Here is a 27629-nt window from a genome sequence, read left to right as displayed (position 1 = left end):
AGAGAAAAATTCTTAACTTAATTGATAGTTTGTTTCTAGATATCTTGAGGATAAAATTGTCTTTTCTTTTGGGGTAATTACTTACCTGGAGGATAACTTTAAATTTTCAAAAGATTCCTGGTATTGGAGTTCGAAATATCTCTTTGGAGGCAGAGGGTTCTTCTTTCTTTTTCTGGACTGAACCTTAGTTTCAGTTTGTGGATGAGAACAAGGGAAGTGCTACTGAGAAATGTTTTTACTAATGAAAAAAAGAAGGGATAGAATAGTCTATAATATGTGCTGATTAAAATGTTTGTAATTTATTATTTAAAACTATATGTTACATTTAAAGTATTATTTTCAATTTTATTGAAATACTTTGAAAAGTGCTGTGTTCTTATTTTTTCCCCTTAAGGAATAATATTTAAGTAAATAATATCTGTAATTAATGTAAGCATGTATCTTTGTTTTAATAGGCATTAAGCATGATGGAACCATGTGTGATACCTGTCGCCAGCAACCAATCATTGGCATTCGATGGAAGTGTGCAGAGTGTACAAATTATGATTTGTGCACGGTATGTTATCATGGAGATAAACATCATTTAAGGCATCGCTTCTATAGAATTACTACACCAGGAAGTGAAAGGTATGGGAAACAATTTTTTCTTCAGTTGAAATTCTTTTTTTTTTTGTATTAAAATTTTACACTTACTCAGCCTTAAAAATAGGATTAGGAAAGCTTCTGACAGCTAATTTAGTCAGGATGTAGCAGATAGCAGACTAGATATGGACCAGGCCTGCTGCCTCTGAAGATGAAGCTGTATTTTTTCAAGAGAATCTCTAGACTGCTCTTTGTCTTGTATAGTGACTTTGCACTACTCAGTATTTGGAAATGCAGGGGCAGCTCAGGAAAGGCTGCTTCTTTTCTTTTCCTATGCTTTCTATTCTGTTGATTGCCACCGCTAGGGGCCATTGAGTAAATCAAGAGGTATTTGAGACAGCTACTGTGCTGGTGAAAATTTGAAGATTATAAAGCACAATTTTTTTTGTTTGTGTGATAGAGATAGAAGGACAGACCAATAGGAAGGGAGAGAGATGAGAATCGTCATTGTTCGTTGTGGCACCTTAGTTGTTCATTGATTGCTTGCTCAAGCCAGCGACCATCGGATCATGTCTATGATTCCATGCTCAAGCTAATGACCTGGTGCTCAAACTGGATGAGCCCGTGCTCAAGCTGGCAACCTCGGGGTTTTGAAACCGGGTCCTCTGTGTACCAGTCTGACACTCTGTTCACCGCGCCACTGCCTGGTCATGCTAAAGCACAATATACTTCAGGAATTAACAAATTAAGGGGGTTATTTGGTTAACAGTGATTATCATGTAATGTTCTATACTCTTTGTAGAGATATGTACTGTCTTAAGAGTAAGAGAAAGAAGTGTTAATTTTGAATGGGTGTAGAGTTTCAGGTAATTTAGTTTTTCTCATGTAGATATGGATAGTGCATAGGAGCAAGAATCTAGCCAGTCAGCTCTGGCTGGTGGCGTGGATAGAGCATCATCCCAGAGCACCAAGGCTGCAGCAGTTTGATCCCTGTTCAGGGCACAGATGAGGAGCAATCAATGGCTGCACAACTAAGTGGAACAATGAGTTGATGCTTCTCTTTCTCACTCTCCCTTCTTTGTTTCAAAAAAACCCAAAAACAGGAGTAATAGAAAAATGGATTCTAGTGTCATGGTGTTCCAGCTTAAATCATGGTCCTATCATCTATTGACTAAGTAATTTGAAACAAGTTATGGTATTTATTTTTTTCTTGTTTACAATTGTTAGAGTATAATAAAGACATTCAAAAAATGAATAGAATAGTGAGATAAAAGTTAAAAAACAAAAGGAAAAATACCAAATCTTTTTGATTTTATGAATAAGAAGGATATACAAGAATAAAGGATAGATGGCCTTGGAGAACCCAGCTCGTCCAGATAATTAAGTTTAGAATCTTTTTCAAGGTCCAGTCTTCTGTAGGTATGCAGTACTCTGGAGATAGTTACAGTGTAGGTAAATTCTAGGTTACAAATGTATTTTACTTAGCATATACTATGCATCATAATTTTGAACAGTTCTTAACCTATTGAAATTGGGTGATTTCACACAAAAATCTAAGTTTATGAATTCTTAAATCTGCCCTCCCCCGCGCGCGCACCCCCCCCCCCCCCCCCCGAATACTCAATACTGGGCCTATATATATTTGTGGCAGGAGTTGACTGAAGCACTGGGAGCACCTGTGCCCTGTAACAAATCGTGTGCTTGAATTTGCCAGATTCCCTGTGACTGCCTGTTGTCTTCCTAAATAAACTTGAGGTCAAGTGCCACTTGCCATTTGTCATTTCCGTGGGGCTTTCTTAGGCCCTCATTTATATTATTTGCTTAACAGTTGTAGTTGATTTGTGCTTGCCATCTCTAAAGTAGTGGAAAATATAGTGCTTCTCTGAAGTAGACTGGGTTCATATGTGAATTCCATTACTATTTAACATTTGTGGTCTTGGACAAATTTCTTAATTTTTTGAGACTCAATTTCCTTTTTTTGTAAAGTGGATAATATAAAAATACTGTCGTCTTAAGAAGTACAACAAACATTACACCTTTGTAAGTGCTTTTATGTATAGTAAAAGCCCAGTAAATATTAGCTGTTTTTATTATTCCAATTACCACTGTCATCATCATCACCTGTAGAAGGTATACCTATAACGTGTTGTTATGGTATTAACTAGAACAAAGAATAATCTTTTATATTTTCAAAATAACCTTTTATATAATCTTGTTTTAAAAAAATAAGTTACCTATTTTTATATAAAGTTGAAAGTAAATAATTTTATTTTAGGGTTCTGTTAGAGTCTCGTAGAAAATCTAAGAAGATTACAGCCAGAGGGATCTTTGCAGGTGCCAGAGTGGTACGAGGAGTAGACTGGCAATGGGAAGATCAGGATGGAGGAAATGGACGTAGAGGAAAGGTAAAATCTTTTTCTTAGTCCGTCATGTTATTCTAGACCAGGGGTAGTCAACCTTTTTATACCTGCTGCCCACTTTTGTGTCTCTGTTAGTAGTAAAATTTTCTAACCGCCCACTGGTTCCACAGTAATGGTGATTTATAAAGTAGGGAAGTAACTTTACTTTATAAAATTTATAAAGCAGAGTTACAGCAAGTTAAAGCATATAATAATAATTACTTACCAAGTACTTTATGTTGGATTTTCGCTAAGTTTGGCAGAATAAGTCTTTATAAAACAACTTACTATAGTTAAATCTATCTTTTTATTTATACTTTGGTTGCTCCGCTACCACCCACCATGAAGGCTGGAACACCCACTAGTGGGCGGTAGGGACCAGATTGACTACCACTGTTCTAGACTATAGTATGTCAGGGGATCTTTTATTACTACTATAATTGAATTTCTTGGCCTATTTTTTCCTATTCCAAGAACAATTTTTAAAATCTTACTTTTCAGGGGAAAAAACAAGACTGTTTCTGTTTTGTTTTAAATACTGGCATTTCTTGAGAAGGTTGTTGGGTTGAATTAACTTTTTGCTTTTAAGGCTTCATATTGCCATTTTGTTGCTCAGGATATCCTCTAAACATTGTTTGGGCCAGTCTTCCCTGAGCCTTATCTAATGCTCAATTTTTTTGCTGTTAAAATTTCATGTGAATTTATTTGTTTTATATTCCATTCTCTCAAATACCTGTGTGTTAGGGGTAATAAGCAGCTACTTTGTAATCTAGTGCACTTACTTCTGTTACTCTTCTTAGGTAATGTGTAGAGCTGTCTTGAGTCAGTTATAGTAGTTATTCTGGAGGGAATTGTGTAGAGCCTGTTTCACTGGGGTGGGATAGCCAGGGATATTAGGCTAAGTGGAACGTTGGATTTATGTACTTAGTTTGGGCATTATGTTTCTCTGTTAATTATTCATTGATTCAGTCAACAACTGTATTGAATTGTGTATACTCTATGTTATACTAAAGCTAGATGTATTGAAATGAGTAACATTTTGCATTTGAGACTTTTTAGCCTTAAGGAATGATTTTTTTTTTTTTTTACTTTAAATAATGTTTTTATTTTTCAGTTGCAGTTGACATATGTACTATACTATGTATAGCAGTGGTCCCCAACCTTTTTTGGGCCACGGACCGTTTTAATGTCAGAAAGTATTTTCACGGTCCGGCCTTTAGGGTGAGACGGATAAATCCACAAAATAAAATTATGTGACCAGCATAAAAACTGTGGTATTTTTAAATATAATTGTCGAACTTACGATATTTATTGGGCTAAGTTAAAGGAGGAATGAACATGTCCTCATTATTTAGGCTGTATTTAAATTTGTTATTCTGACAACGTTTCATGTTATTTATTCTTTCTCTGTGGAATGGTACCAAATGGCCCACGGACCGGTACCGGTCCACAAGCCTGGGGGTTGGGGACCACTGATGTATATAGTACATTGTTTCAGGTGTACACCACAGTGATTAGACATTATATAAATGAGTGGTCACCCTGATAGTCTAGTACCCATATAACACCATACATAATTATTACAATATTATTGATTATATTCTCTATGTTGTACTCTGCATCCCCATGACTATTCTGTAACTACCAATTTGTACTTCTTAATCTTTTCACTTTTCCACCCCCCCCCACAACCGTCTCCCATCTACCAACTGTCAAAATGTTCTCTTTATCAATGAGTGTTTTTGTTCTGCTTGTTTGTTTATTGTGCTCTTTAGATTGCATACATAAGTGAAATCATCTGGCATTTGTCTCCCTCTGTCTGACTTATTTCACTCAGCACAATACCCTCTAAGTCCATGCATATTGTTGCAGATGGCAAGATTTCATTCTTTTTTATGACTGAGTCATATTCCATTGTGTATCTGTACCACTTTATCAATTCATCTATTGATGGACACATAGTTTGCTTCCATATCTTGGTTATTGTAAATAATGCTGCAATGAGCATATGGATCATATGTATTTTCAGTTTAGTGTTTTGAGTTTCTTTGGATAAATGCCTAGAAGTGAAATTGCTGGATCCTTCTTTGTTGCTTATTGTATAGCCTTTATTTTGTTCCACTTATTTATGCATTCATTGGTTGATTCTCGTATGTGCCTAGGCTGGGGATTGAACCCACAACCTTGGTGTGTTGGGACAATGCTCTAACCAACCAAACTACCCGGCCAGGGGTTCACCTTTGTTTTAAAGTCTTATTTTGTCTGATATAAATACTGCTACCCTAGCTCTTTTTAGTTTGTTTTTATTTTCGTGAAATATCTTTTTCCATCCCTTTTAGTCTGTGTGTGTCTTTGATCTGAAGTGAGTCCCTTGTAGACATCATATGTAAGAGTCTTGTTTTGTTATCTATCCAGTCACTGTGTGTCTTTTAATTGGAGCATTTAATCCATTTACATTAAAATGTAATTATTGACAGATATGTATTTATTGCCAGTTTATTATTCATATTTTTTACCTTTTTTTCTCTTCTTTTTAAAGAAGACTCGAAATATTTCTTGTAATACTGGTTTGGTGGTGTGAGCTCCTTTAGCTTTTTTTTTGTTTGGGAAGCTCTTTATCAGTCAATTCTAAATTATAACTGTTGGGTAGAGTAATTTTGGTTGTAAGCCCTTGCTTTTCATCACTTTGAATATTTCTTGTCACTCCCTTCTGGCCTGCACAGTTTCAATTTTTTTTTTTTTTTTTGTATTTTTCTGAAGCTGGAAATGGGGAGGCAGTCAGACAGACTCCCGCATGCGCCCGACCAGGATTCACCTGGCATGCCCACCAGGGGGCGATGCTCTGCCCATCCGGGGCGTCGCTCTGTCGCGACCAGAGCCACTCTAGCGCCCGGGGCAGAGGCCAAGGAGCCATCCCCAGCGCCCAGGCCATCTTTTGCTCCAGTGGAGCCTCGGCTGCAGGAGGGGAAGAGAGAGACAGAGAGGAAGGAGAGGGGGAGAGGTGGAGAAGCAGATGGGCGCCTCTCCTGTGTGCCCTGGCCGGGAATCGAACCCGGGACTTCCACACGCCAGGCCGACGCTCTACCACTGAGCCAACCGGCCAGGGCCAAAATTTTTATTTATTTATTCATTTTAGAGAGGAGAGGGAGAGACAGAGAGAGAGAGAGGAGAAACAGAGAGAAGGGGGGTGGAGCTGGAAGCATCATCTCCCATATGTGCCTTGACCAGGCAAGCCCAGGGTTTTGAACCGGGGACCTCAGCATTTCCAGGTCGACGCTTTATCCACTGCGCCACCACAGGTCAGGCAAAGTTTCTTTTGAGAATTCAGCTCACAGTCTTATGGGAGCTCCCTTGTGGATAACAACTGCTTTTCTCTTACTGCATTTAAGATTCTCTCTCTATCTTTAACCTTTTGCATTTTAATTATGAGGTATGTTGGTATAGGTCTTTTTGGGTTCATCTTGTTTGGGACTGTCTGTGCTTCCTGTACTTGTGTGTCTGTATCCTTCACCTGATTAGGGAAGTTTTCTGTCATTTCTTCAAATAGGTTTTCAGTTTCTTGCTCTCTTTCTTCTCCTTCTGGTACTTGCATGATGTGAATGTTAATTTATCCCAGAAGCTCTTTACACTATTCTCATTTTATTTTTTTGTTCTGATTGGGTGTTGTCTGATTCCTTTTCTTCCACATCCCTGATTTGATCTTCTGTTTCATTGTTTCACTGTTGATTCTCTGTAATGTATTCTTCATTTCAGTTAATGTATTCTTTATTTCTAAATGATTTTTTTATGTTTTCTATTTCTGTTTTGATGTTTCCTCTTTGTTGAAACTGAAGTGCTCACTAAGTTCATCTACTCTTCTCCAAATTTATAGAGCATCCTTATACCCAGTGTTTTGAACTCTGCATCTGGTAGATTGCTTACTTCCATTTTGTTTAGTTCTTTTTTGGGAGTTCTGTTTTGTTCTTTCATTTGGGACATGTTTCTTGGTATCCTTATTTTGGCAGCCTTCCTGTGTTTGTTTTAATGCATTAGATAGAGCTGCTATGGCTCCTGGGCTTGGTAGAGTGGCATCATATAGTAGGTGTCCTGAAGGGTCCAGTGGCACAGCTGCCCCAATTGTGCGAGCTGAGCACTCAAGTATGCACCCCCGTCTTTCTGTGTGGTCAACTACTCCTGTTGTAGTTGAGTCTTGATTGCTGTTGGTATCTCAGTGGGAGGCATTTAGCCCCAGGTAAGTCAGCTATGAGAACTGGCTGTGACCACTGTGGAAGATCAGTAGTGCAGGGGCTGAGCCCACAAAGCAGAACTTAACTTCAGCAGGGCTCTGATGCCTGCGGAGTCTGCCCCTGGAGTATGTTACTTGTGGGTGATGTTTTGATATGGTCTGAATCTGTTCACCAGGTGTGCTGGTTCTGGAGGTGCCTCTTGGGAGGTGCAGGCCAAGGTCAGGGGCCACCCATCATGAGCTACAAAACAATCTGCAAATGTTTGCTACTTTGTTGGGCTTGTAGGTGCCTAGGAGAGGTCAACCTGTGAACCAAGGTTGGCTGCCACTATTACCAGAACTGGGACCACTTAGTGAAAGGTACAGGGCATGCTGAGGCCAGATGCTGCTTGAGAGACTTTAGTCAAGTCTGAAGCATGAACCAAGATAGGGTATTCGTATTGAAAAGCCACTGGAAATAGCTTGGGTGAGCCCACTGTTGTGTGGGGTGGGGTCGTTGAATCACCATGGCAGGCAAACAGTGTGAGCTAGGCTGATAGAGACTCACTTATGGACCTGCCTGACAGCTCTGTTGTGGGAGGGATCCAAAAAGGAACAATGGTCTTGTGTCTGCTAGCACTTCTGTGTGGGAGAAAGCTGCCCCTCCAGCTCTCATGCTGATGCCAGACAATTCAGTTCCTCAAGGTGCTGCCCTAGTACTGGAGCTCAGAGCAAGTTGAGTATGAGTAAATCTCTGTGCATGTGTAGGACCACCTGGGACTCCCAATTTCCCTTTCTCTTACTCAACCACAATTCACGCTGGCTTTTACAGCCAGATGTTATGGGGAATTTTCTTCCTGGCATTAGAACCTTGGGCTGTGGAGTGTGGTGTGGGGCTGAGATCCCTTGTTCCACATGGGGACCTCCACTGCTGAGGTATCCCTCCTGATTTTTATCTGACACATGTGGATGTGGGAACTACTAGTTCTGTGTCTCCACCTCTCTTACCAGTATTGATGTGGCTTTTTATTTATATTCTTAGGTGTAAGACTTACTTTGGGCTAGAATTCAGGCAGTTCTGAATGATGGTTGTTCTGTAGTTCTGTTGTTTACGTGTAATTTTAATGTGGTTGTAGGAGGAGGATTTGAATACCATGTTTACCTATGCCTCCATCTTGATTGGATTGAGGAATGATGCTTTTAAAGTCTGTGTGATCTTGGGAACTCTTCCCTGGAATTGAAAAGCCTCTTTTGTGCAACTTGGTGCAAAAGCCTCTTTTGAATTTGAAAAAAAAAAGTTTTTCAATTGATTTGAGAGAGAGAGAGAGAGAGAGAGAGTGAGGGAAAGTAAGAGAGAGAAAGAGAAGCATCAACTCTGTTCCCATTTAGGTGTTCCATGTATTTGTGTACTCACTGATTGCTTCTGATAAGTGCCCTGACTGGGGATAAAACCTGTGACCTTGGTGCACTATGACGGCACTCGATTCACTGAGCCACTTGGCCAGGGCTATTTGGCACATTTTTTAAAAGATTTTATTTATTGAAGACTTCAAAGAGGTTCTACTAGAAAAGCCAAATTCGACAGCAGATTACAAACAACAGCTGATGCCAACCCAAGAAGAACTAGAAATAACACAACTGAAAATTGAAGGCAGACAACACCAAACCTCGACTTAACCAGCTCTACAAACAACACCCCAAAACAGGGAGGGTATACACAGACAATATGGTAAGACAGAGAAGTGCAGTCTAAATGAACCAACAAGAGAAACCTCCAGAAAATGAACTGAGTGAGTTGGAAATAAGCAAACTACTGGATGCAGAGTTTAAAGTAATGATTATCAGAGTGCTGAAAGATCTTAGAACAACAATAGATGGACACAATGAACACATAAATAAAGAGATAACAAGCATCAAAAAGGACATTGAAATAATAAAGAAGAACCAGTAAGAAATGAAAAATACAATATCAGAAATGAAAACTACACTAGAAACAATTAAAAGCAGGCTGGATGAAGCAGCGATTTAGAAGACAAGATGAATGAAAACACGGAAGTGGAGCAGCAAAAAGAAAGGCTGAAAAAACTCTTAGAAAACTCTAACAGAGCTGTGTTACAAACTTAAGAGAAACAACATCTGCATCATAGGGGTTCCTGAGGAAGAAGAGGAAGAGCAAGGGATAGAAACCTTGTTCAATGAAATCATAACTGAAAACTTCCCTAAATCGATGCAGAAAAAAGTCACATTAGTTCAAGAAGTGCAGAGAACTCCATTAAAGAGAAACCCAAAGAAATCCAACACAAAGTCACATCATAATTAAAATACCAAAGCTAAGAGATAAAGAGAAAATATTAAAAGCTGCTAGAGAAAAAAAAGGCTATCACCTACAAAGGAGCCCCCATAAGGATGACATCCAACTTCTCAACAGAAACACTTGAGGCCAGAAGGTAATGGCAAGAAATATTCAAAGTAATGCAGAAGAGCCTACATCCAAGACTTCTTTATCCAGCAAGGCTATTGTTTAAAATTGAAGGAGAAATAAAAAGCTTCCCAGACAAAAAACAACTCAAGGAATTGATTACAACCAAACCAATGCTGCAAGAAATGTTAAGGGGCCTGTTGTAACCAGAACAAAAAGGGAAAAGAATATAGTAAAAGAGGAATATAGCTTTAAAGTATAAAATAGCAATAAAGAACTACATACCAATAATAACCTTAAATGTATCAATTAATGGATTAAATGATCCAACCAAAAAACATAGGGTAGCTGCATGGATAAGAAAACTGGACCCATACATATGCTGTCTATAAGAGACACACCTCAAAACAAAAGATACACATAGACTGAAGGTAAAAGAATGGAAAAAAACATTTCATGCAAATGAAATGGAAAAAAAAAACTGGGGTAGCAATACTTATGTCAGACAAAATGGACTTTAAAACAAAGGCTATAGTAAGGGATAAAGAAGGTCAGTACATAATGATAAAGAGAGCAATCCAACAGGAAGATATAACCATTATAAATATCTATACACCTAATATATATGAGAAAGGGGAACCCTCCTGCACTGCTGGTGGGAATGCAGACTGGTGCTGCCACTATAGAAAACAGTATGGCGATTCCTCAAAAAATTAAAAATGGAACTTTTGATCCAGCCATCCCACTTTTAGGAATATATCTCAAGAACACCACATCACTGACTCAAAAAAGAAATGCACCCCCATGTTTATGGCAGCATTGTTCACAATAGTAAAGATTTGGAAACATCCCAAATGTCTGTCAGTGGACGAGTAGATTAAAGTGCGGCGGTACATATATACCCTGGAATACTATGGGGCCATGAAAAAGAAGGAAATCTTACCTTTCGCGACAACATGGATGGACTTGGAAACTATGATGTTGAATGAAATAAGCCAGGCAGAGAAAGAAAAATATGTGACCTCACTCATTTGATGAACCCAAGAAACAATGCGAACTGAGGATTGGAATTGAGACAGAGGAGGGATCAAAGGGAACAGAGGAAAAGAGGACAGAGGTTAAGGGGATGATAGGATAGGATAAATCTGAAGGGAAAGGAGGGGGGAGATATTAAGAAGGGGGAAAGAGAGCTGTTGAGGGAGATACGGGAGAGGGGTAATGCATTCGGGGCAACACTAGAAACTATGTGAACATTAAAAAAATAAAGAATTTTATATATTGATTTAACAGAGAGAGGAAAGAGAGACAGGGGAGGAATGAGAAGTATCAACTCATATTTGCTTCACTGTAGTTGTTCATTGCTTGCTTGTTGCTTGTCCTATGTACCTTGACTGGGCAAGCCCCAGGTTTTCCAAAAAGTGACCTCAGTGTTCCAAGTCAGTGCGCTATCCACAGCGCCACCGTAGGCCAGGCTGTATTCTTTTGAAGTCAGTATTTTAAAAAATGTTTATTCATACAGATATTTTTAAAATTCAGAGTATTATGTTGATTTCATTTTAAAAAATAAGGTCTAATGTTAATGTTTGGAAATCAGAAAGATGCATTTTAGCCATTTATAGGCATTATATTTTTATTCCAGAAGCAAACTTTAGCTTAAACGTTATGTAAATATTAGTTAAACACATAACTATATACAGGGTTCTGTTTGGTGCATCAGATATATAGTAATAACAAATGAGACAAAGTTTCTACTCTTCTGAAGCCATATTATAATTAGGGATAATAGACAAAAAATATTTATACAAATCTAAATTCTGTGACTATAGTGTGCCATGTGGACCAGCAGCTTTGGTGACACTTGATAGCTTGTTAGAAATATAATGGGTAATGGTCCTCTTTCTCCTAGTGTTCGGCAAACTCATTAGTCAACAGAGCCAAATATCAACAATACAACGATTGAAATTTTTTTTGAGAGCCAAATTTTTTAAACTTAAACTATATAGGTAGGTATATTTCTTATCTAGGTAGCGCCCACATGTAGTATTTTGTGGAAGAGCCACACTCAAGGGGCCAAAGAGCCACACATGGCTCGTGAGCTGCAGTTTGCTGACCAGGGTCTAGACCTTCTAAATAAGGACCTTCATTTTAACAAGATCCCTAAGTCATTTATATGCACATTAAAGTTTGAGAAGTACTGTTGTAAAAAGAAAAATAGTGTAAATTTCAAAAAGGTGCCATCTTGGGTGGATGGAGTGCTCTAGGAATGCTTGGCAAGCCAATGGTAGAGCAAGGGTACAACACCTTTGGGGTAGGAGTAGGAATATCCTTGCCCCAGAGCATAGAGTCTTGGTAAGAAGAGTTTGGGAATCACTCCCTACTCTCCTTAGGCAAGGCCCCTTGTGTAGCGAGCAACTTCACAACCTTTTACTGCAGTCCTGTATCAGTCCTGTGAAATATAAAGAATAGTAATAAAATGAACACTTTTGTTTATACTATACGGATGAGAAAGTAGAATGATATGAGTAACTTTAAAAGCCTTCTGTTAACCCTTTTCCAGGTGTAAACTTCTCTGACTTTTGCTGTCATTATTCACTGTTTTTCTTTATTGTATGACTTATTGCCATGTAATATGACATTTAGGATTAAAAAATTATTTTTTTAGATTTTTATTTGTTTTATGGTGGGGGTGTAGTGAAAGGTATTGACTCATAGTTACTTTACTTTAGTTGTTCATGGCTTGCTTGTTGTATGTGGCTTGACCGGGCAAGCCAGGGTTTTGAACCGTGACCTCAGTGTTCCAGGTTGATGCTCTATCCACTAGGCAGGATTTAATTTTTGAAAAACCAAGTAACAAGCACAAATCTAGCTATTTTAAGGACAGGGCAGAGTTGACACTTTTATTTATTTATTTTTATTTATTTTATAAAGGAGAGAGAGAGAGAGAGAGAAGAAAGAAGAGAGAAGGGGGTTAGGAGCAGGAAGCATCAACTCCTGTATGTGCCTTGACCAGGCAAGTCCGAAGTTTCAAACCTGTGACCTCAGTGTTCCAGGTCTTTATACACTGCGCCACCAGAGGTCAGGCCAGAGTTGCCACTTTTAGATGAAAGCTTCCAGGAGAATATAGGGTATCTGGAATAACCTGCTTGCTTCCCTGGGAATTAAGAGTTCTTCTGGGGTTGTCACTGGGCAAGGTCTTCAGTGAGTTCAAGGAAACACAAGGTTCAACATAGGACATCCAGTAGGACAGAAGAATGGGCCAAATGCTGGGCTTTGGGCAGAAATATATACGATCAGAGGGGATGGGTCTCTATGTATTTTTGCTTCTAAGCTCACCATGGTCTACCTCAGAGTTTTAGGAGCAGAATATTTTGTGGGGTGAGTTAAGAGACCTCAGCTGATATAGGTGGCAGGGAATGGGGGGATTTCAGGGCAGAGTGGAAGCTGCGTCGTTACGTAGTCCATCAAGCCAAGTATACTTGAGAATTTAGGACAGGCTCAGTTGAGCATAGTTCTCAGGCCAGTGAAATGGCACAGTGGCAGTGAGGATCTTGCTGATGAGAGCCTTCAATATGTCTGGCCTGTGAATCACATGGCTACAATTTGGACAGATCACCTTTGATGCCTGGTGCCTAGCAGTCATCCTGGAAGCTCCCTTTGGAGAGTGCCTCTATCCTTCTTTCCTGGGTGGATCTCATGTTCTGTTTTGTTTTTTTATCCCATTGCATCACCTTAGCTTAATCTTTCTTTTGGTAGAGTACACATTTTAGTAACTTATTTCAAAAGAGTGCACAAGAAGTTAATTTTTAATACTTTAATTCTTTCCCACACTTAATTATGTGGTCAGAGGGTTGACAATTATACTATTTTCATCAGCTGCTTTTTTAGTGTGAGAGAGAGACAGGAAGGAAGGAAGAGAGATGAGATGCATCAACTTACAGTTGCATCACTTTACCTGTTCATCGGTTGCTTCTCATACGAGCCTTGACCGGCTGAGGTGGGGGCTCCAGCTGAGCTAGTGACCTCTTTTCAAGCTGTCGACAATGGGCTCAAACCAGAGACCTAGGGCTTCAAGCCAGTGACCCATTTGGGCTCAAGCCAGCGACCATGAGATCATGTTGATCCTACACTCAAGCCGGCGACCTGGCACTCAAGCTGGTGAGCCTGTGCTCAAGGCAGGTGAGCCTGCTCTCAACCTGGCAACCTCAGCGTCCCAGTTTGATACTGTGCCACCACTTGCCAGGCTCTTTTCATCAGCTCTTGAAGATAACTTTCTAAAGTCTGAAGCCACATGGCCCTGTCTGAGTTTCTCAGCTGGTTAGAGTGTCACCCTGACATGACAAGGTTGCAGGTTCAGTCCCTGGTCACTGCGCATAAAAGAATCAACCAAGGACATCGTGAATAAGCGGAACAACAAATCAGTTTCTTTTTCTCTGTCCCTCTCCCTTTCTCTCTAAAAATCAATGAAGAATGAGAAAAAAAAGCAATGCTTCAAAATTCTGAACAAATGGAACTTTCTGGGTTTTTGTTATATTGGCACTCTTCTGGGAGATAAAAAGTAGGTATTCTGGAAGCTTTTGAGTCATCAGTATTACATTTTCGGTTTGTTACAATTTAATACATGTTGCATTTTAATAATAAAATGAGGAAAAATAAATGAAATAATCTTCCACATGTGACTCTGAGGGAACTTAATATAATAGTAAATCTTCAGGGTAATCTTTTTAAAAACACATTATGAGAATAAGTGTAGTTTTTATTGTTTGACTTTATTTTTCTACCGTGTATGTGAATGAAACAAGTTTCTAAGTCCTTCGTTTCCCTTCAGTACTGGCTTCTCCTAGTCCCTTAGTGTAACCAATGTGAATCGTGTATTTTCTTTCTCTCTCTTTTTTTGTGGTTCAGGATTTTCATTTTACCGTTATTACTACATGTACTCAACTTTATGGCTAGTAGGAGCTATATTAGGGGGATGTATCAGCTCAGGCTAATGTTGCGATACTCACATGAACTATGGCCCATCACTTACTTGTACCATGATTTGCATGGTGATAACAGTGTTCACACAGAAAAATGAATATGGTAAGTGTAGGCTTTGGCAAACATGATGTCAAGATATCATAAAGAGTTCCTTAAGCCTGACCAGGCGGTGGTGCAGTGGATAGAGCGTCGGACTGGGATGCAGAGGACCTAGGTTTGAGACCCCGAGGTTGCCAGCTTGAGCATGGGTTCATCTGGTTTGAGCAAAATCCCACCAGCTTGAACCCAAGGTCGCTGGCTCCAGCAAGGGGTTATTCATTCGGTCTGCTGAAGGCCCCTGGTCAAGGCACATATGAGAGAGCAATTAATGAACAAGTAAGGTGTTGCAACGCGCAATGAAAAACTAATGATTGATGCTTCTCATCAGTCTCCGTTCCTGTCTGTCTGTCCCTGTCTATCCCTCTCTCTCTGACTCATTCTCTGACTCTGTTAAAAAAAAAAAAAAAAAAAAAAAAAAAAGAGTTCCTTAAATACCATTACCTATGTTAATATTTTAAGACATTTTTTCATTTTACAAATGCTTTAGAATATTTGTCAATTAAGTGTTTCATGTAGGTACACTAGATATATGTCTTTTAAAAAAATTTTGATTATGGAAAATTTCAAACTTACATCAGAGTAGAAAGAATAATTTAATTTAACAAATTCTCATGCACCCATTACCCAGCTTCAAAAATTGTCAACATCTTGGCCTCCACTGGTTGGCTCAGTGGTAGAATGTTGGCCCGGTTGTGGATGTCCCTGGTTCGATTTCCGGCCAGGGCATACAGGAAAAGTGCCCACTTGCTTCTCCACCCCTCCCCCTTGCTTCTCTCTCTCTCTCTCTCTCTCTTTCTATCTTTCTTTCTCTTTCTCTTCCCCTTCTGCAACCAGGGCTCCATTGGAGCAAAGTTGGCCTGGGCACTGAGGATGGCTCCATGTCCTCTGCCTCAGGCACTAAAAAAATGGCTAGGGTTGCAACGGAGCAAGGTCCCCAGATGGGCAGAGTATCGCCTCCTAGTGGGCTTGCCCGGTGGATCCCGGTTGGGTGTATGTGAGAGTCTGTCTCTGTCTCCACTCCTCTCACTAAAAAAATAAAAATAAAAATAATAATCAACATAAAAAAATGCCATGTTATTTGTTGAAGACATCAAGTTCTTTGGATTTGGCTGATTGATACTTTATGGTATTTTAAAACTTGTTCCTCTAACCTTGTATTCTTATAATCTGTAGTTGTTAGATGTAGAGACTAGATTAGATTCAGGTTCTATTTTATTTTGGAAAGAGTACCTCATAAGTGGTGCTGTGTACACTCTATTGCATCACATCAGGCATCAGGAATCACATAAAGTGTGATTATTCTATTATTATTGATAAGATTTAAGATGATCAATAGCTGAAAATATTGTCAGTTTGATCCTTTGTAGAGTTCTCAGCAATCTTTTATGTAATGGTTTTAGCAGCTCTTAATCAGAATTTCATGTGTAAAATTGGTGGTAGTTATTTTCCTTTGCCTTCCTCTTTGTTTCCTCCTCAGTAATTAAATCAGATTTCATTCAGTGATTCAGACCTTGACTAATGAACTTGCTTTTATTCCAAGTAATTTGAAGGTTTGGATGAATTTGATTTAAATAAAATTTATGGACCTTCTATTTTAGTCAAATGCTTTTTTGTCTCCCTTATAAAAATAGACTATTTGATTTAACATTGCATTTTTTAAATGAAATTAAGTAGAATCTGACTATATTAAAACTAGAAAGCCCGGTGGTCATACGAAATGACCGCTGTTCTAGATATTATAAATTGTAATTAAAATGATTTGTGCAAAGGTGTCTGCTAATTCAAACTGAATTACCCAGGGCAGTGAGGACGCCCCTTTGCTTACTGCCCCACGGGGTTTCCCCCTTCTACTTGCTTAATTGCTTAAAGTAGAGTGCAATGAAGGAAACCATTGGCGGTACATTTCTTAAGAGCCACCTCTAGCTCAATAAATAAAGGTGATTTAAATAATAAAATGTTAATTCACATGTCAAAGATCTCTTTGTACACAAGATTTCTTGTGTAGATCTTTCCATCATTTTTAAGCTCGCCTTGCAGAGGACCATCAATTATTTTTAATTTTACGTCCGATTTTTCATGAACTCTTGAACAGGCAACATAAAGTTGACCGTGTCCAAATGCAGGCTCAGGTAAAAAAATGCCAACACGCTTAAGCATTTGGCCCTAAGACTTATTGATGGTCATAACAAAGGCAAGTTTTACAGGAAATTGTCTACGTCTCAATTGAAACGGCAACCCTGTTTGAGATGGAGCCAAATCAATTCTTGGAATGACATGTATTTCACCTTTAGAGGAGCCAGTCAAGACTTAGCTATTATGACATTATTTTTCAATTGGAGAACCTCTAGTCTTGTACCATTGTAAAGACCCCTTCTGGTGTTAAGATTTCTTAACAGCATAATAATTGCTCCAATCTTTAACCTCAATTTGTGAGGTGGCATGCCAGAAGGCGGGACTATTTGAATGCCGTGGCAACTTCACCCCATTGGCTAGTACAGTTACGCAAGCAACCAATAAGCTATCGGCAACAGACACTTAAGCCGCATATAATCAAGATCAGGAGGAATTTTTTGCTACAGATTGCATGTTTTTTTTTTAGAGTATTAGAAACTGTTGCTTTGTAAGGTTAAACCGGTGGTAGTCAACCTGGTCCCTACCGCCCACTAGTGGGCATTCCAGCTTTCATGGTGGGACCAAAGTATAAGTAAAAAGATAGATTTAACTATAGTAAGTTGTTTTATAAAGACTTATTCTGCCAAACTTAGCGAAAATCTGACATAAAGTACTTGGTAAGTAATTATTATTATATGCTTTAACTTGCTATAACTCTGCTTTATAAATTTTATAAAGTAAAGTTACTTCCCTACTTTATAAATCACCATTACTATGGAACTGGTGGGCAGTTGGAAAATTTTACTACTAACAGAGATACAAAAGTGGGCGGCAGGTATAAAAAGGTTGACTACCCCTGGGTTATATAGTGCTTAGTGGTGAAAATCATAAAGCAAAGCAAGGCAGTGATGGACTGTAAATTCAGGGTGGAAGTAACCTCTGTTGGGAAGCAAGAGGATGGGATTGATGCGAGGTATACAGGAGACTTGAAAAGTACTGGTATTATTTTTTTCTTAGGCTGGTGACCATTTTGTTTTTTATTCTATAGTTTACATGTGTTTATTACAAAATAAAACATGTTATATTTTTATAATGTATAATTTATTTCACAATTAAAAATAATAAATGGACTCATTTACTACCAATTTGAAGTATTTCTCAAATGCTTGATTAAATCTTACACAAAAGTTTTATCTCTTAATAGCATTATAAAATATGTAGCTTACAAAATTTTTTCTTTAGTACACAGTAAAAAATGTAAGGGTCATTATATATACATATTTTTTTGGGGGGGGTATTTTTCTGAAGTTGGAAATGGGGAGGCAGACAGACTCCTGCATGCGCCCAACTGGGATCCACCCGGCATGCCAACCGGGGGGCAATGCTCTGCCCATCTGGGGCGTCGCTCTATTGCATCCAGAGTCATTCTAGTGCCTGAAGCAGAGGCCATAGAGCCATCATCAGTGCCTGGGCCAACTTTGCTCCAGTGGAGCCTTGGCTGCGGGAGGGGAAGATAGAGACAGAGAGGAAGGAGAGGGGGGGGGTGGAGAAGCAGATGGGTGCTTCTCCTGTGTGCCCTGGCCGGGAATCGAACCCAGGACTCCTGCACGCCAGGCCGATGCTCTACCAGTGAGCCAACCGGCCAGGGCCTCATTATATATCTTATTTGAAACAGTAGACTGTTTTTAAGTTAATTTTTTTTTTTTAATTTTTTTTTATTTTATTCATTTTAGAGAGGAGACAGAGAGGGACAGAGAGAGACAGAGACAGGGGGGAGGAGCTGGAAGCATCAACTCCCATATGTGCCTTGACCAGGCAAGCCCAGGGTTTCAAACCAGTGACCTCAGCATTTCCAGGTCGATGCTTTATCCACTGCGCTACCACAGGTCAGGCCTAAGTTAATTTCTTAAACAATTATATTTAACATCTTTCTGACATTGTAACTATGAAGGATGACTGATTATAAGTATCAAGATAGAAAAAAGTAGTAAGTTGAACATATGCAGCTTCCCATTCATAGCTGTAAACTGGCTTATTTGAGAAGACCCAAGTTTCATGCTCACTGTGTATCATTTTTGTATAGTTGATTCTTGGCCCTTAAGCAATTGTAACCATAATAATTTTTTTTTTTTTGTATTTTTCTGAAGCTGGAAACGGGGAGAGACAGTCAGACAGACTCCTGCATGTGCCCGACCGGGATCCACCCGGCACACCCACCAGGGGCGACGCTCTGCCCACCAGGGGGCGATGCTCTGCCCCTTCGGGGCGTCGCTCTGCCGCGACCAGAGCCACTCTAGCGCCTGGGGCAGAGGCCAAGGAGCCATCCCCAGTGCCCAGGCCGTCTTTGCTCCAATGGAGCCTCGCTGCGGGAGGGGAAGAGAGACAGAGAGGAAGGAGAGGGGGAGGGGTAGAGAAGCAAATGGGCGCTTCTCCTATGTGCCCGGGCCAGGAATCGAACCCGGGTCTCCCGCACGCCAGGCCGACGCTCTACCGCTGAGCCAACCGGCGAGGGCCAATTTTTTTTTTTTAATATCAAGTTTATGAACCAGTCTGGTGCCATGTGGGGCCTAGAGATTGTGTCTGGGTTTCCATGGTAGGCATGGTGTTTTAGCTTAGATGGTCTGCTTTTTTGGGGCAATTTAGGGAACTTTTGGGGGAACAGAATTATTCAAGTCTTCATGAACATTGCCAACAAGGTTTGAGCTTACCATATTTTAGCTAGCCAGAGAGCAATTTAATCTTGAATCAATCTGGGTATTCAGTCAAAGATTTTGAATTTTGTATTAAATAGTAGGTTTAAATGAAAATATTCTTTTTAAAAGGAATCTTTAAGGGGTACAGGTTTAAAATTTTGTATTGAATGATTTATTTTCTAAAAATCTATTATTGTAACACTAAGCCTTCCAATGTAAAATTTCTATAATGCTTTTAGAAATTACCTTATGATTCTGGAATAAGTCTAATTATAATTTAAATATATATTAGAAGTGACATATTTGGCAAATAAGTATTTTTTTATATCTTGTTACATAGAATGATAGCTTAAGTGATTTTTAAGATTTAAATATAATTAAAAGAACTAACCTTTTTTCCTCCCCTTTTAAAAAATTCTTTTCTCAAAAATTCCCTTAGGTAACAGAAATCCAAGACTGGAGTGCATCGAGCCCACATAGTGCAGCATATGTTCTCTGGGATAATGGTGCTAAGAACCTTTACAGAGTTGGCTTTGAGGGCATGGTAAGTAGTAGGAAACAAAAGAAAATATTGGATGGATAAAAGAAGGGAAAGAGTTGTATTCTATTTTTTTCTTTTGTAATCTCTTTTTGTCAGAATATAGCCAGCTGAATCGTTATGGATATGCAATACGAGGGGAAATCTATAAAGTGAAAATTTAATAAACTTTACATTTTTACTGCTTTGTTTGAACTATTTCAATATTTAATAGCCAATCCAAGAATCTAAGATTTAGAATAATCTATAAGGCTAGTTCTTGGCATGGCCATGGAGAATGGTAGTATAATGAGGTTTTTATAATATGTATTCTAGGCTTTGATGGCTGATAAAAATATAAATTACATTAGGTGTTTACTTAGTTTTTTTGTTTTTAAAGATTACCCTAAAATTTATTTTAATTATAAAATATAAAAGCAATATAATAGTTATATAATAAATGCATATGTACTGTTTCCCCGAGAATAAGACTGTGTCTTATATTAATTTTTGCTCCTAAAGACGTGCTAGGTCTTATTTTCAGGGGAGGCCTTATATTTCTAAGCTTGATAAAAGTTGTACTAGGTCTTATTTTCAAGGGATGTCTTACTTTTGGGGAAACAGGGTAGTTGTTCTATAATATAGAATTGCCCCTTCTGCTTTCTTTTTGTTACAATATTATTGACTGTATTTCTGATGCTATACTTGACAATTTCCATGACAGTTAAGTAACTACCAATCTATACTTCTTAATCCCTTCACCTTTTTCACCCTGTCCCCCACTTAAAATTTTTTTTGTGTAATTGTGTGACAGAAACAGAGAGACAGAAAGTGGGACAGATAGGGACAGACAGACAGGAAAGGAGAGAGATGAGAAGCATAAGTTTTTGTTGTGGCTCCTAGTTGTTCGTTGATTGCTTTCTCATATGTTCCTTGACCCGGGGGGGGGGGCTACAGCAGAGTGAGTGACCCCTTGCTCAAGCCAGCGACCCTGGGTTCAAGCCAGTGACCTTGGGCTTTAAGCCAGCGACCGTTGGGCTCAAGCCAGCAACCTTGGGGTTTTGAACCTGGGTCCTCTGCATCCCAGTCTGATGCTCTATCCACTGCACTACTGCTTGGTCAGGCTAAAAATATTTTTAAAGAGATTTTTTTTTTCTTTGTATTTTGAAAGTATAGTGTTGATAATTGAAAATAACAGGTCTAGAAACACTTTGAATTACTTAAGTGCTTAGGAAAATAAGGGTGGTACATTCAATGGATTGCCCTATATTTCTGCACTTCATGGATCATTGTTCAAATATTGACCTCAGCTATTAATTTAGAGTATAATTAAATAGTATATTAATACCATATATGCCAGTTTATCGTTTTCATCTTGAATATATTGCTCATTCAAAGATTTTTTTTTTTTTTTTGTGACAGAGAGAGAGGGACAGATAGGGTCAGACAGACAGGAAGGGAGAGAGATGAGAAGCATCAGTTCTTCACTGCAGCACTATAGTTGTTCATTGATTGCTTTCTCATATATGCCTTGACCGGGGGTTGGGAGGTGGCTACAGCAGAGCGAGTGACCCCTTGCTCAAGCCAGTGACCTTGGGCTTCACGCCAGCAACCATGGGCTCATGTCTATGATCCCATGCTCAATCCAGTGACCTTGTGCTCAAGCTGGTGAACCTGTGCTCAAGCTAGATGAGCCTGTGCTCAAGCTGGTGACCTTGGGGTTTTGAACCTATGTCCTCTGCATAGCAGTCAGATGCTCTGTCCACTGTGCCACCACCTGGTCAGGCCAAAGAATTCTTTAAATTTCATTTTTTCCAACTGTTTTCCACCCTTTGGTAGGAGTAGAAGGATATATGACTGTTCCTTTGTCTTCATTTATTCTATTTATGTATAAAAGCCAGCCATGTGAATCTAAACAGAGGCTTTACTTGCCAATATTTATAATTGTATATAGCACTGGTTATCAGTTTTTTTATTATCTTTATGCCTCTACATTTTTAAATTGTGGATTTTTATAGGGTTCTGACTGATTATTCATTTGCTTCAAATGAAGCTTGATGTGATCTGTGTGCTTAGGTACTTAATAAGTATTTTATATATAGATTGAGTCTGTTCTTTTTCGATGGCTGAGGAGTACTCCTTGCATGGTTATGCTATTATTTATTTAATAAAATTTATGTTAATAGGTATTTGGTTTTGTGTTTTTGGTTTTTTTTTCATTGTTGCAAAGTGTTCAGCAACTATCTTGTACATATGTCTACACATTTATAGGTATATTTCCTTAAGATACGTTCCTAGAAGTGAATTTGCTGGGTTCGAGTATCACACTAACACAATTTTGATTCCTGTGTCTCTGACTAGAATTTAGCTAAATGTGGTGCTCCAATAGCAAAGGAGCTATAAAAGAGTTGGGTTTCCTCCCCTCCCTCTTTTGCTCTGTGTGTGTGTGTGTTGTGTGTGTCAAGGGGCTCCTTTCCTTGATAGTGTAAGTATAGACTGTAATCACCTATTTATATCAAGTAACTATTAGACACTTTTAAATAAATCATCTAAATTGTCAGAGTAGCCCCCCAAGGTTGCTCTTCTAAGTTCACACTTTCTGAACTTTTTCATTATATAACCACTGCCTTCCCATTGATGCTTAAATAATTTGTTTTCTTATACAAGCTGAGTATGAAGGAACTTGAGTTAATTAAGTTATGGTGAAGTAAGGACTAAAGTTGATGTAAGTAGGGAAGTTAACTTGACAAGGAATCAAAAAATTTTGTTTGGTACTATAGCTCATAATAAAATTGATTAGAAAGATAAAATGAGTTCTTTTTGGTAAAAGTATCTTTAAAATGAAATGAGTTGTGTACATTTTAATTCTAGGTATTTGTTTTACAAATAATTCCCTTTTTTAGCATGTGTTGCTAAAAATATTATAAAGATCAAGTTTATAGTTTTTGATGGGTGCTTTTGAAAGCCATGTTAAATGTGACCATTAACCAGTAACTGTTCTTGACGTCTGTTGAGGGTATATTCTGAATGGACATTTTTGCCTGTTTTAGTTACTGAACTATATTTGACATTTTCAAGGGTGATTTTTTTTTTCCTTCTTAGTCTGATCTGAAATGTGTCCAGGATGCCAAAGGAGGTTCTTTCTACAGAGATCACTGCCCTGTGCTAGGTGAGTTAGCAGACTAGAGAAAATTCCTGAATAATGGGTCAGAGTTTATAGAGTCAGAAAAGTGTTTAAATTGGACTTTAAAAAGTTAGTTACCATTAAAGCTATTTGAAGAGACACTTTTTTGGTTTTATTTTAGTTTCAAAGAATTCGTTCTTTTTTAATGATTTATTAGACACTGGGTTGTCACATCTTGAGATTTGATATGCCATTTATGTCAGAATGTATTTGAAACTTTTGTCTTTTAACCGTAGACTTATACTGTTGAAAAATTTTGTGTTAGATGTTACATCTCTTACACTATTGAGAATAGGACCTATTTAAAACTTATGAATCCTTAGGATTTCTGTAAAATTGCCTTTCTAATACTAGAACAGTTCCAAGATTAAGGTAATATAATAAATATAATTTTACATATTAAAATTTTTTTGTTGATTTTAGAGAGAGTAGAGGGGGGGGAGAGAGAGAGAGACAAACAGAAAGAGAGAGAGACAGGAACATAAATCTGTTCTTGTATGTGCCCTGACTGGGAATAGAACTGACCACTTCTGCACGTCAGGATGATACTCGAGCCAGCTGAGCTATCTGGTCAGGCAATTTCACATATTATTAAAATAAAAAGAGAGCAAGAAAACTAAAACCACCTTCATTTTTATGTGGTGAATATTGTGCCATAATTTTCTGCATAAATCTTTAGTCTCTGAACGCCCCCCCCCCCCTTTTTTTTTAAACTTAGAGGCAGGAAGAAAGAGACAGAAAGACAGGAACATCGAGCTGTTCTTGTATGTGCCCTGACCTGGGATCAAACGTGTAACATTGTCGTTTTGTGACGATGCTCTAACCAACTGAGCTAACCAGCTAAGGCTGCTTTTCTTTCTCATGTGAGCACTGTGTGCCTCTTTCAAATCATTGGATTTGCTATTTTGCTAAAAAGTGCTCTTTTCAGTAAAAACAAAAAGTGGTCTTTTCTTGCATGAAACCTGGTGACCCTGTACTCAAACTGGATGAGCCTGTGCTCAGGACAGCGACCTTGGCGTTTCGAACCTGGGACCTTGGCATCCCAGGTTGATGCTCTATCCATTGTACCACCACTGGTCCGGCAATGATAGTATTATCTTTTATAGATTCTACTCCTAGTCAGTCATCATTATAAATCATCCCATTATTTTAATCTTTGAGTCTGATGTTTGATTTTTCTTTTTTTTTAAAGCGCTCTAGTTCTAGAATCTGATATATTACATTCTCAAAACATTTTCAGATGGTAATTAAAACTAAAATTGTAGAGCTTGTTCTAGTTTAAAAATAGTGCATTTGGCATGTTGTTGCAGTGACTTTCCTTTTCCTTTGTCAACTCTCTCTGTAATTACAGGTGAGCAGAATGGCAACAGGAATCCTGGTGGGTTGCAGATTGGTGACTTGGTAAATATAGATCTTGACCTAGAAATTGTACAGTCTTTGCAGCACGGTCATGGAGGATGGACTGATGGCATGTTTGAGACTTTAACTACAACTGGAACAGTTTGTGGCATTGATGAAGATCATGACATTGTAGTACAGTATCCAAGTGGCAATAGGTTGGTGATATTTCTTAATTTTCAGTAATAGCAAATAAAGCAAGAGAAAAGAGCCTTAAAGCAAATGATGTGAAATAACCAAAGGTAGTTCTCAGTGGGTAAAAATCTAGAATATGTTGTTAAGGTTGAGGCGAACAAATGTCAAGAAGTATGTATGTGTGTGTGTGTGTGTGTGTGTGTGTACTTAAATATTTAGGTTACAGTGTTCTGTGATTCTTTTTTTTTTCCTTCAGGGAGCAGAATATATTGTATCACTATTAGGTCCAAGTATAGCAAAAAATTATGTTTATAATGGATTATATTAGTCTATCAGATAGACTCTATCTGAATTAGGATAAAATTATTCTGTCTTGTATTTCCAGGGTTATATCTTGGTAACACATCTTATCTGCCACAGACACATACACACTTAATTTTTTTATTTTATTGAGAGAGAGAGAGATAGACAAGAAGGGAAACAGATGAGAAGCATCAACTCATAGTTGTGGCACTTTAGTTGTTCATTAATTGCTTCTCATACATGCTTTGACTTGGGGGAGGGCTCCACCCAAATCATTGTCCCCTTCCTCAAGCTTGTGACCTTGTGTTCAAGCCAGTGACACTGCTCAAGCTGGTGAGCCTGCATTCAATCCGAATGACCTTGTGCTTAATCCAGCAACCCTGGAGTTTCAAACCTTGGTCCTCAGTGTCCCAGGTTGATGTTCTCTCTATCCACTGTGCCATCACCGGTCAAACTACACACACTAATTATTATCAGCAACAGAGAATTGCATGCATTTCCTCACTTCTGTTCCTTTGCGTATACCATTTCCTTCAAGCAGAATACCCTTTCCTTCCTTTTCCTCCTCTTTCTCTGCATTAACTCATCTATATCCTATAAATATTAAGCTTATATACTTGGGAACTTCCTCAATCCTTCTGCCCTCCCTGGTGTATGAATCATTATTCATCTGTTTAGGTCTCCTGTTACCTATTAAAATGTTTGTTTATTTGCACTCTTAAGTTGTGAGTTTCTTGGAGACTGGGCTTGTGCCCTTTTTTTTTTTTTTTTACAGAGACAGAGTCAGAGAGAGGGATAGATAGGGACAGACAGGAGTGGAGAGAGATGAGAAGCATCAATTATCAGTTTTTGTTGCTACACCTTAGTTGTTTATTGATTGCTTTCCCATATGTGCCTTGACCGGGGGGCTACAGCAGACTGAGTAACCCCTTGCTCGAGCCAGAGACCTTGGGTCCTAGCTGGTGAGCTTTGCTCAAACCAGATGAGCCCGCGCTCAAGCTGGCGACCTCGGGGTCTCAAACCTGTGTCCTCCACATCCCAGTCCGACGCTCTATCCACTGTGCCACCGCCTGGTCAGGCTGGGCTTGTGCCTTTTATATATTTGCTCTTAATGGTCAAAATATGTCAGTTTACTTGTATGTTTATGGTATTTTAAAGAAAACACAGTAGTTAAATAATTGCCTATTACTGATGTACATAAACTCTGGGTTTTATTTTTCTTTTTAAAATTTTTGTTTTTCAATTACAGTTTACAGTCAATATTATTTTGTATTCTTGATAATTTCAGGTATACAGCATAGTGGTTAGACACTTGTATCAAACTGTTTCCCCAAAATTTCTAGTACCCACTTGGCATGATACATAGTTGTTACAATATTATTGATTATAATTCCTATGCTGTACTTTATTTCCCTACCATATTCTTGCACCTTATACAAGAATAAACTCAAAATGGATTAATGTTTTGAAACCATAAATGTCCTAGAAGAAAACAGTAAAATCTCCAGCATTTAGCCCTGGCTGATGGCTCAGTGGATAGAGCGTCAGCTTGGAGTATGGACGTCCGGGGTTCTATTCCCAGTCAAGGACACAGGAGAAGTGACCATCTGCTTCTCATCCCCTTCTTCTCCCCCTACTTTCCCTCAGCCAGGGATCGATTGGTTCGAGCGTGGCCCCAGGAGCTGAGGATGGCTCAGCTGGTCCGAGTGCATCAGCCTCAGGTGCTAAAATTAGTTTGATACTTGAGCTTTGGCCCCAGACGGGGTGGGCAGGTAGATCCCAGTTGGGGTGCATGCAGGAGTTGGCCTCATTATCTCCCTACCTCTCACCTAAAAGAAGAAAAGTTTCCAGCATTTCTTTTAGCAATACTGTATTTTTTTCTGATGTATCTCGTTGGGCAAGGGAAACAAAAGAAAAAAATAACCAAATAGGACTACATCAAACTAAAAACTTTTGCACACTAAAGGAACCCATCAAGAAAATGAAAGACAACCCACTGGTTTAATTTTTTTTTTTGCATGTTTGTCCCAGTATTCCCAACAGCATTTATGTTTTTTATTTATTTTTATTTTTTGACAGAGACAAAGAGTCAGAGAGAAGGACAGATAGGGACAGACAAACAGGAAGGGAGAGAGATGAGAAACATCAGTTTTTTGTTGTCATCTTAGTTGTTTGTTAATTGCTTATTCATTGATTCTTTCTCATATGTGCCTTGAGCAGGGGATTATAGCAGAGCGAGTGGCCCCTTGCTCAAGCCAGTGACCTTGGGCTGCAAGCCAGTGACCTTTGGGCTCAAGCCAGTGACCATGGGGTCATGTCTATGATCCCATGCTCAAGTCAGTGACCCCATGCTCAAGGTGGTGAGCCCGCATTCAAGCCGGCGACATTGGGATTTTTTTTTTTTTTTTTTTTCCTGAAGCTGGAAACGGGGAGAGACAGTCAGACAGACTCCCACATGCGCCCGACCGGGATCCACCCGGCACGCCCACCAGGGGCCACGCTCTGCCCACCAGGGGACGATGCTGTGCCCCTCCGGGGGGTCGCTCTGCAGCGACCAGAGCCGAGTTCTAGCGCCTGGGGCAGAGGCCAAGGAGCCATCCCCAGCGC

The 27629-nt window shown here is 39.0% G+C and overlaps 1 protein-coding gene across 1 annotated transcript in view; it reads left to right on the top strand.

The window, feature by feature from the left end:
• Positions 1–27629, top strand: part of MIB1 (MIB E3 ubiquitin protein ligase 1) — a 163606-nt gene that overhangs the window by 26104 nt on the left and 109873 nt on the right. The window contains exons 2-6 of the mRNA XM_066247525.1: positions 456–627; positions 2858–2987; positions 19925–20029; positions 23105–23171; positions 24538–24742. Of these exons, the coding sequence (XP_066103622.1) occupies positions 456–627; positions 2858–2987; positions 19925–20029; positions 23105–23171; positions 24538–24742 (679 nt within the window). The remainder of the gene's footprint in view (positions 1–455; positions 628–2857; positions 2988–19924; positions 20030–23104; positions 23172–24537; positions 24743–27629) is intronic.

This window comes from Saccopteryx bilineata, chromosome 11 (assembly GCF_036850765.1).
Source record: "Saccopteryx bilineata isolate mSacBil1 chromosome 11, mSacBil1_pri_phased_curated, whole genome shotgun sequence".
Taxonomy (NCBI): Eukaryota; Metazoa; Chordata; class Mammalia; order Chiroptera; family Emballonuridae; genus Saccopteryx; species Saccopteryx bilineata.
The sequence above is the reverse complement of the archived record's forward strand: the minus strand, read 5'-3'. Positions and strand labels throughout refer to the sequence as shown.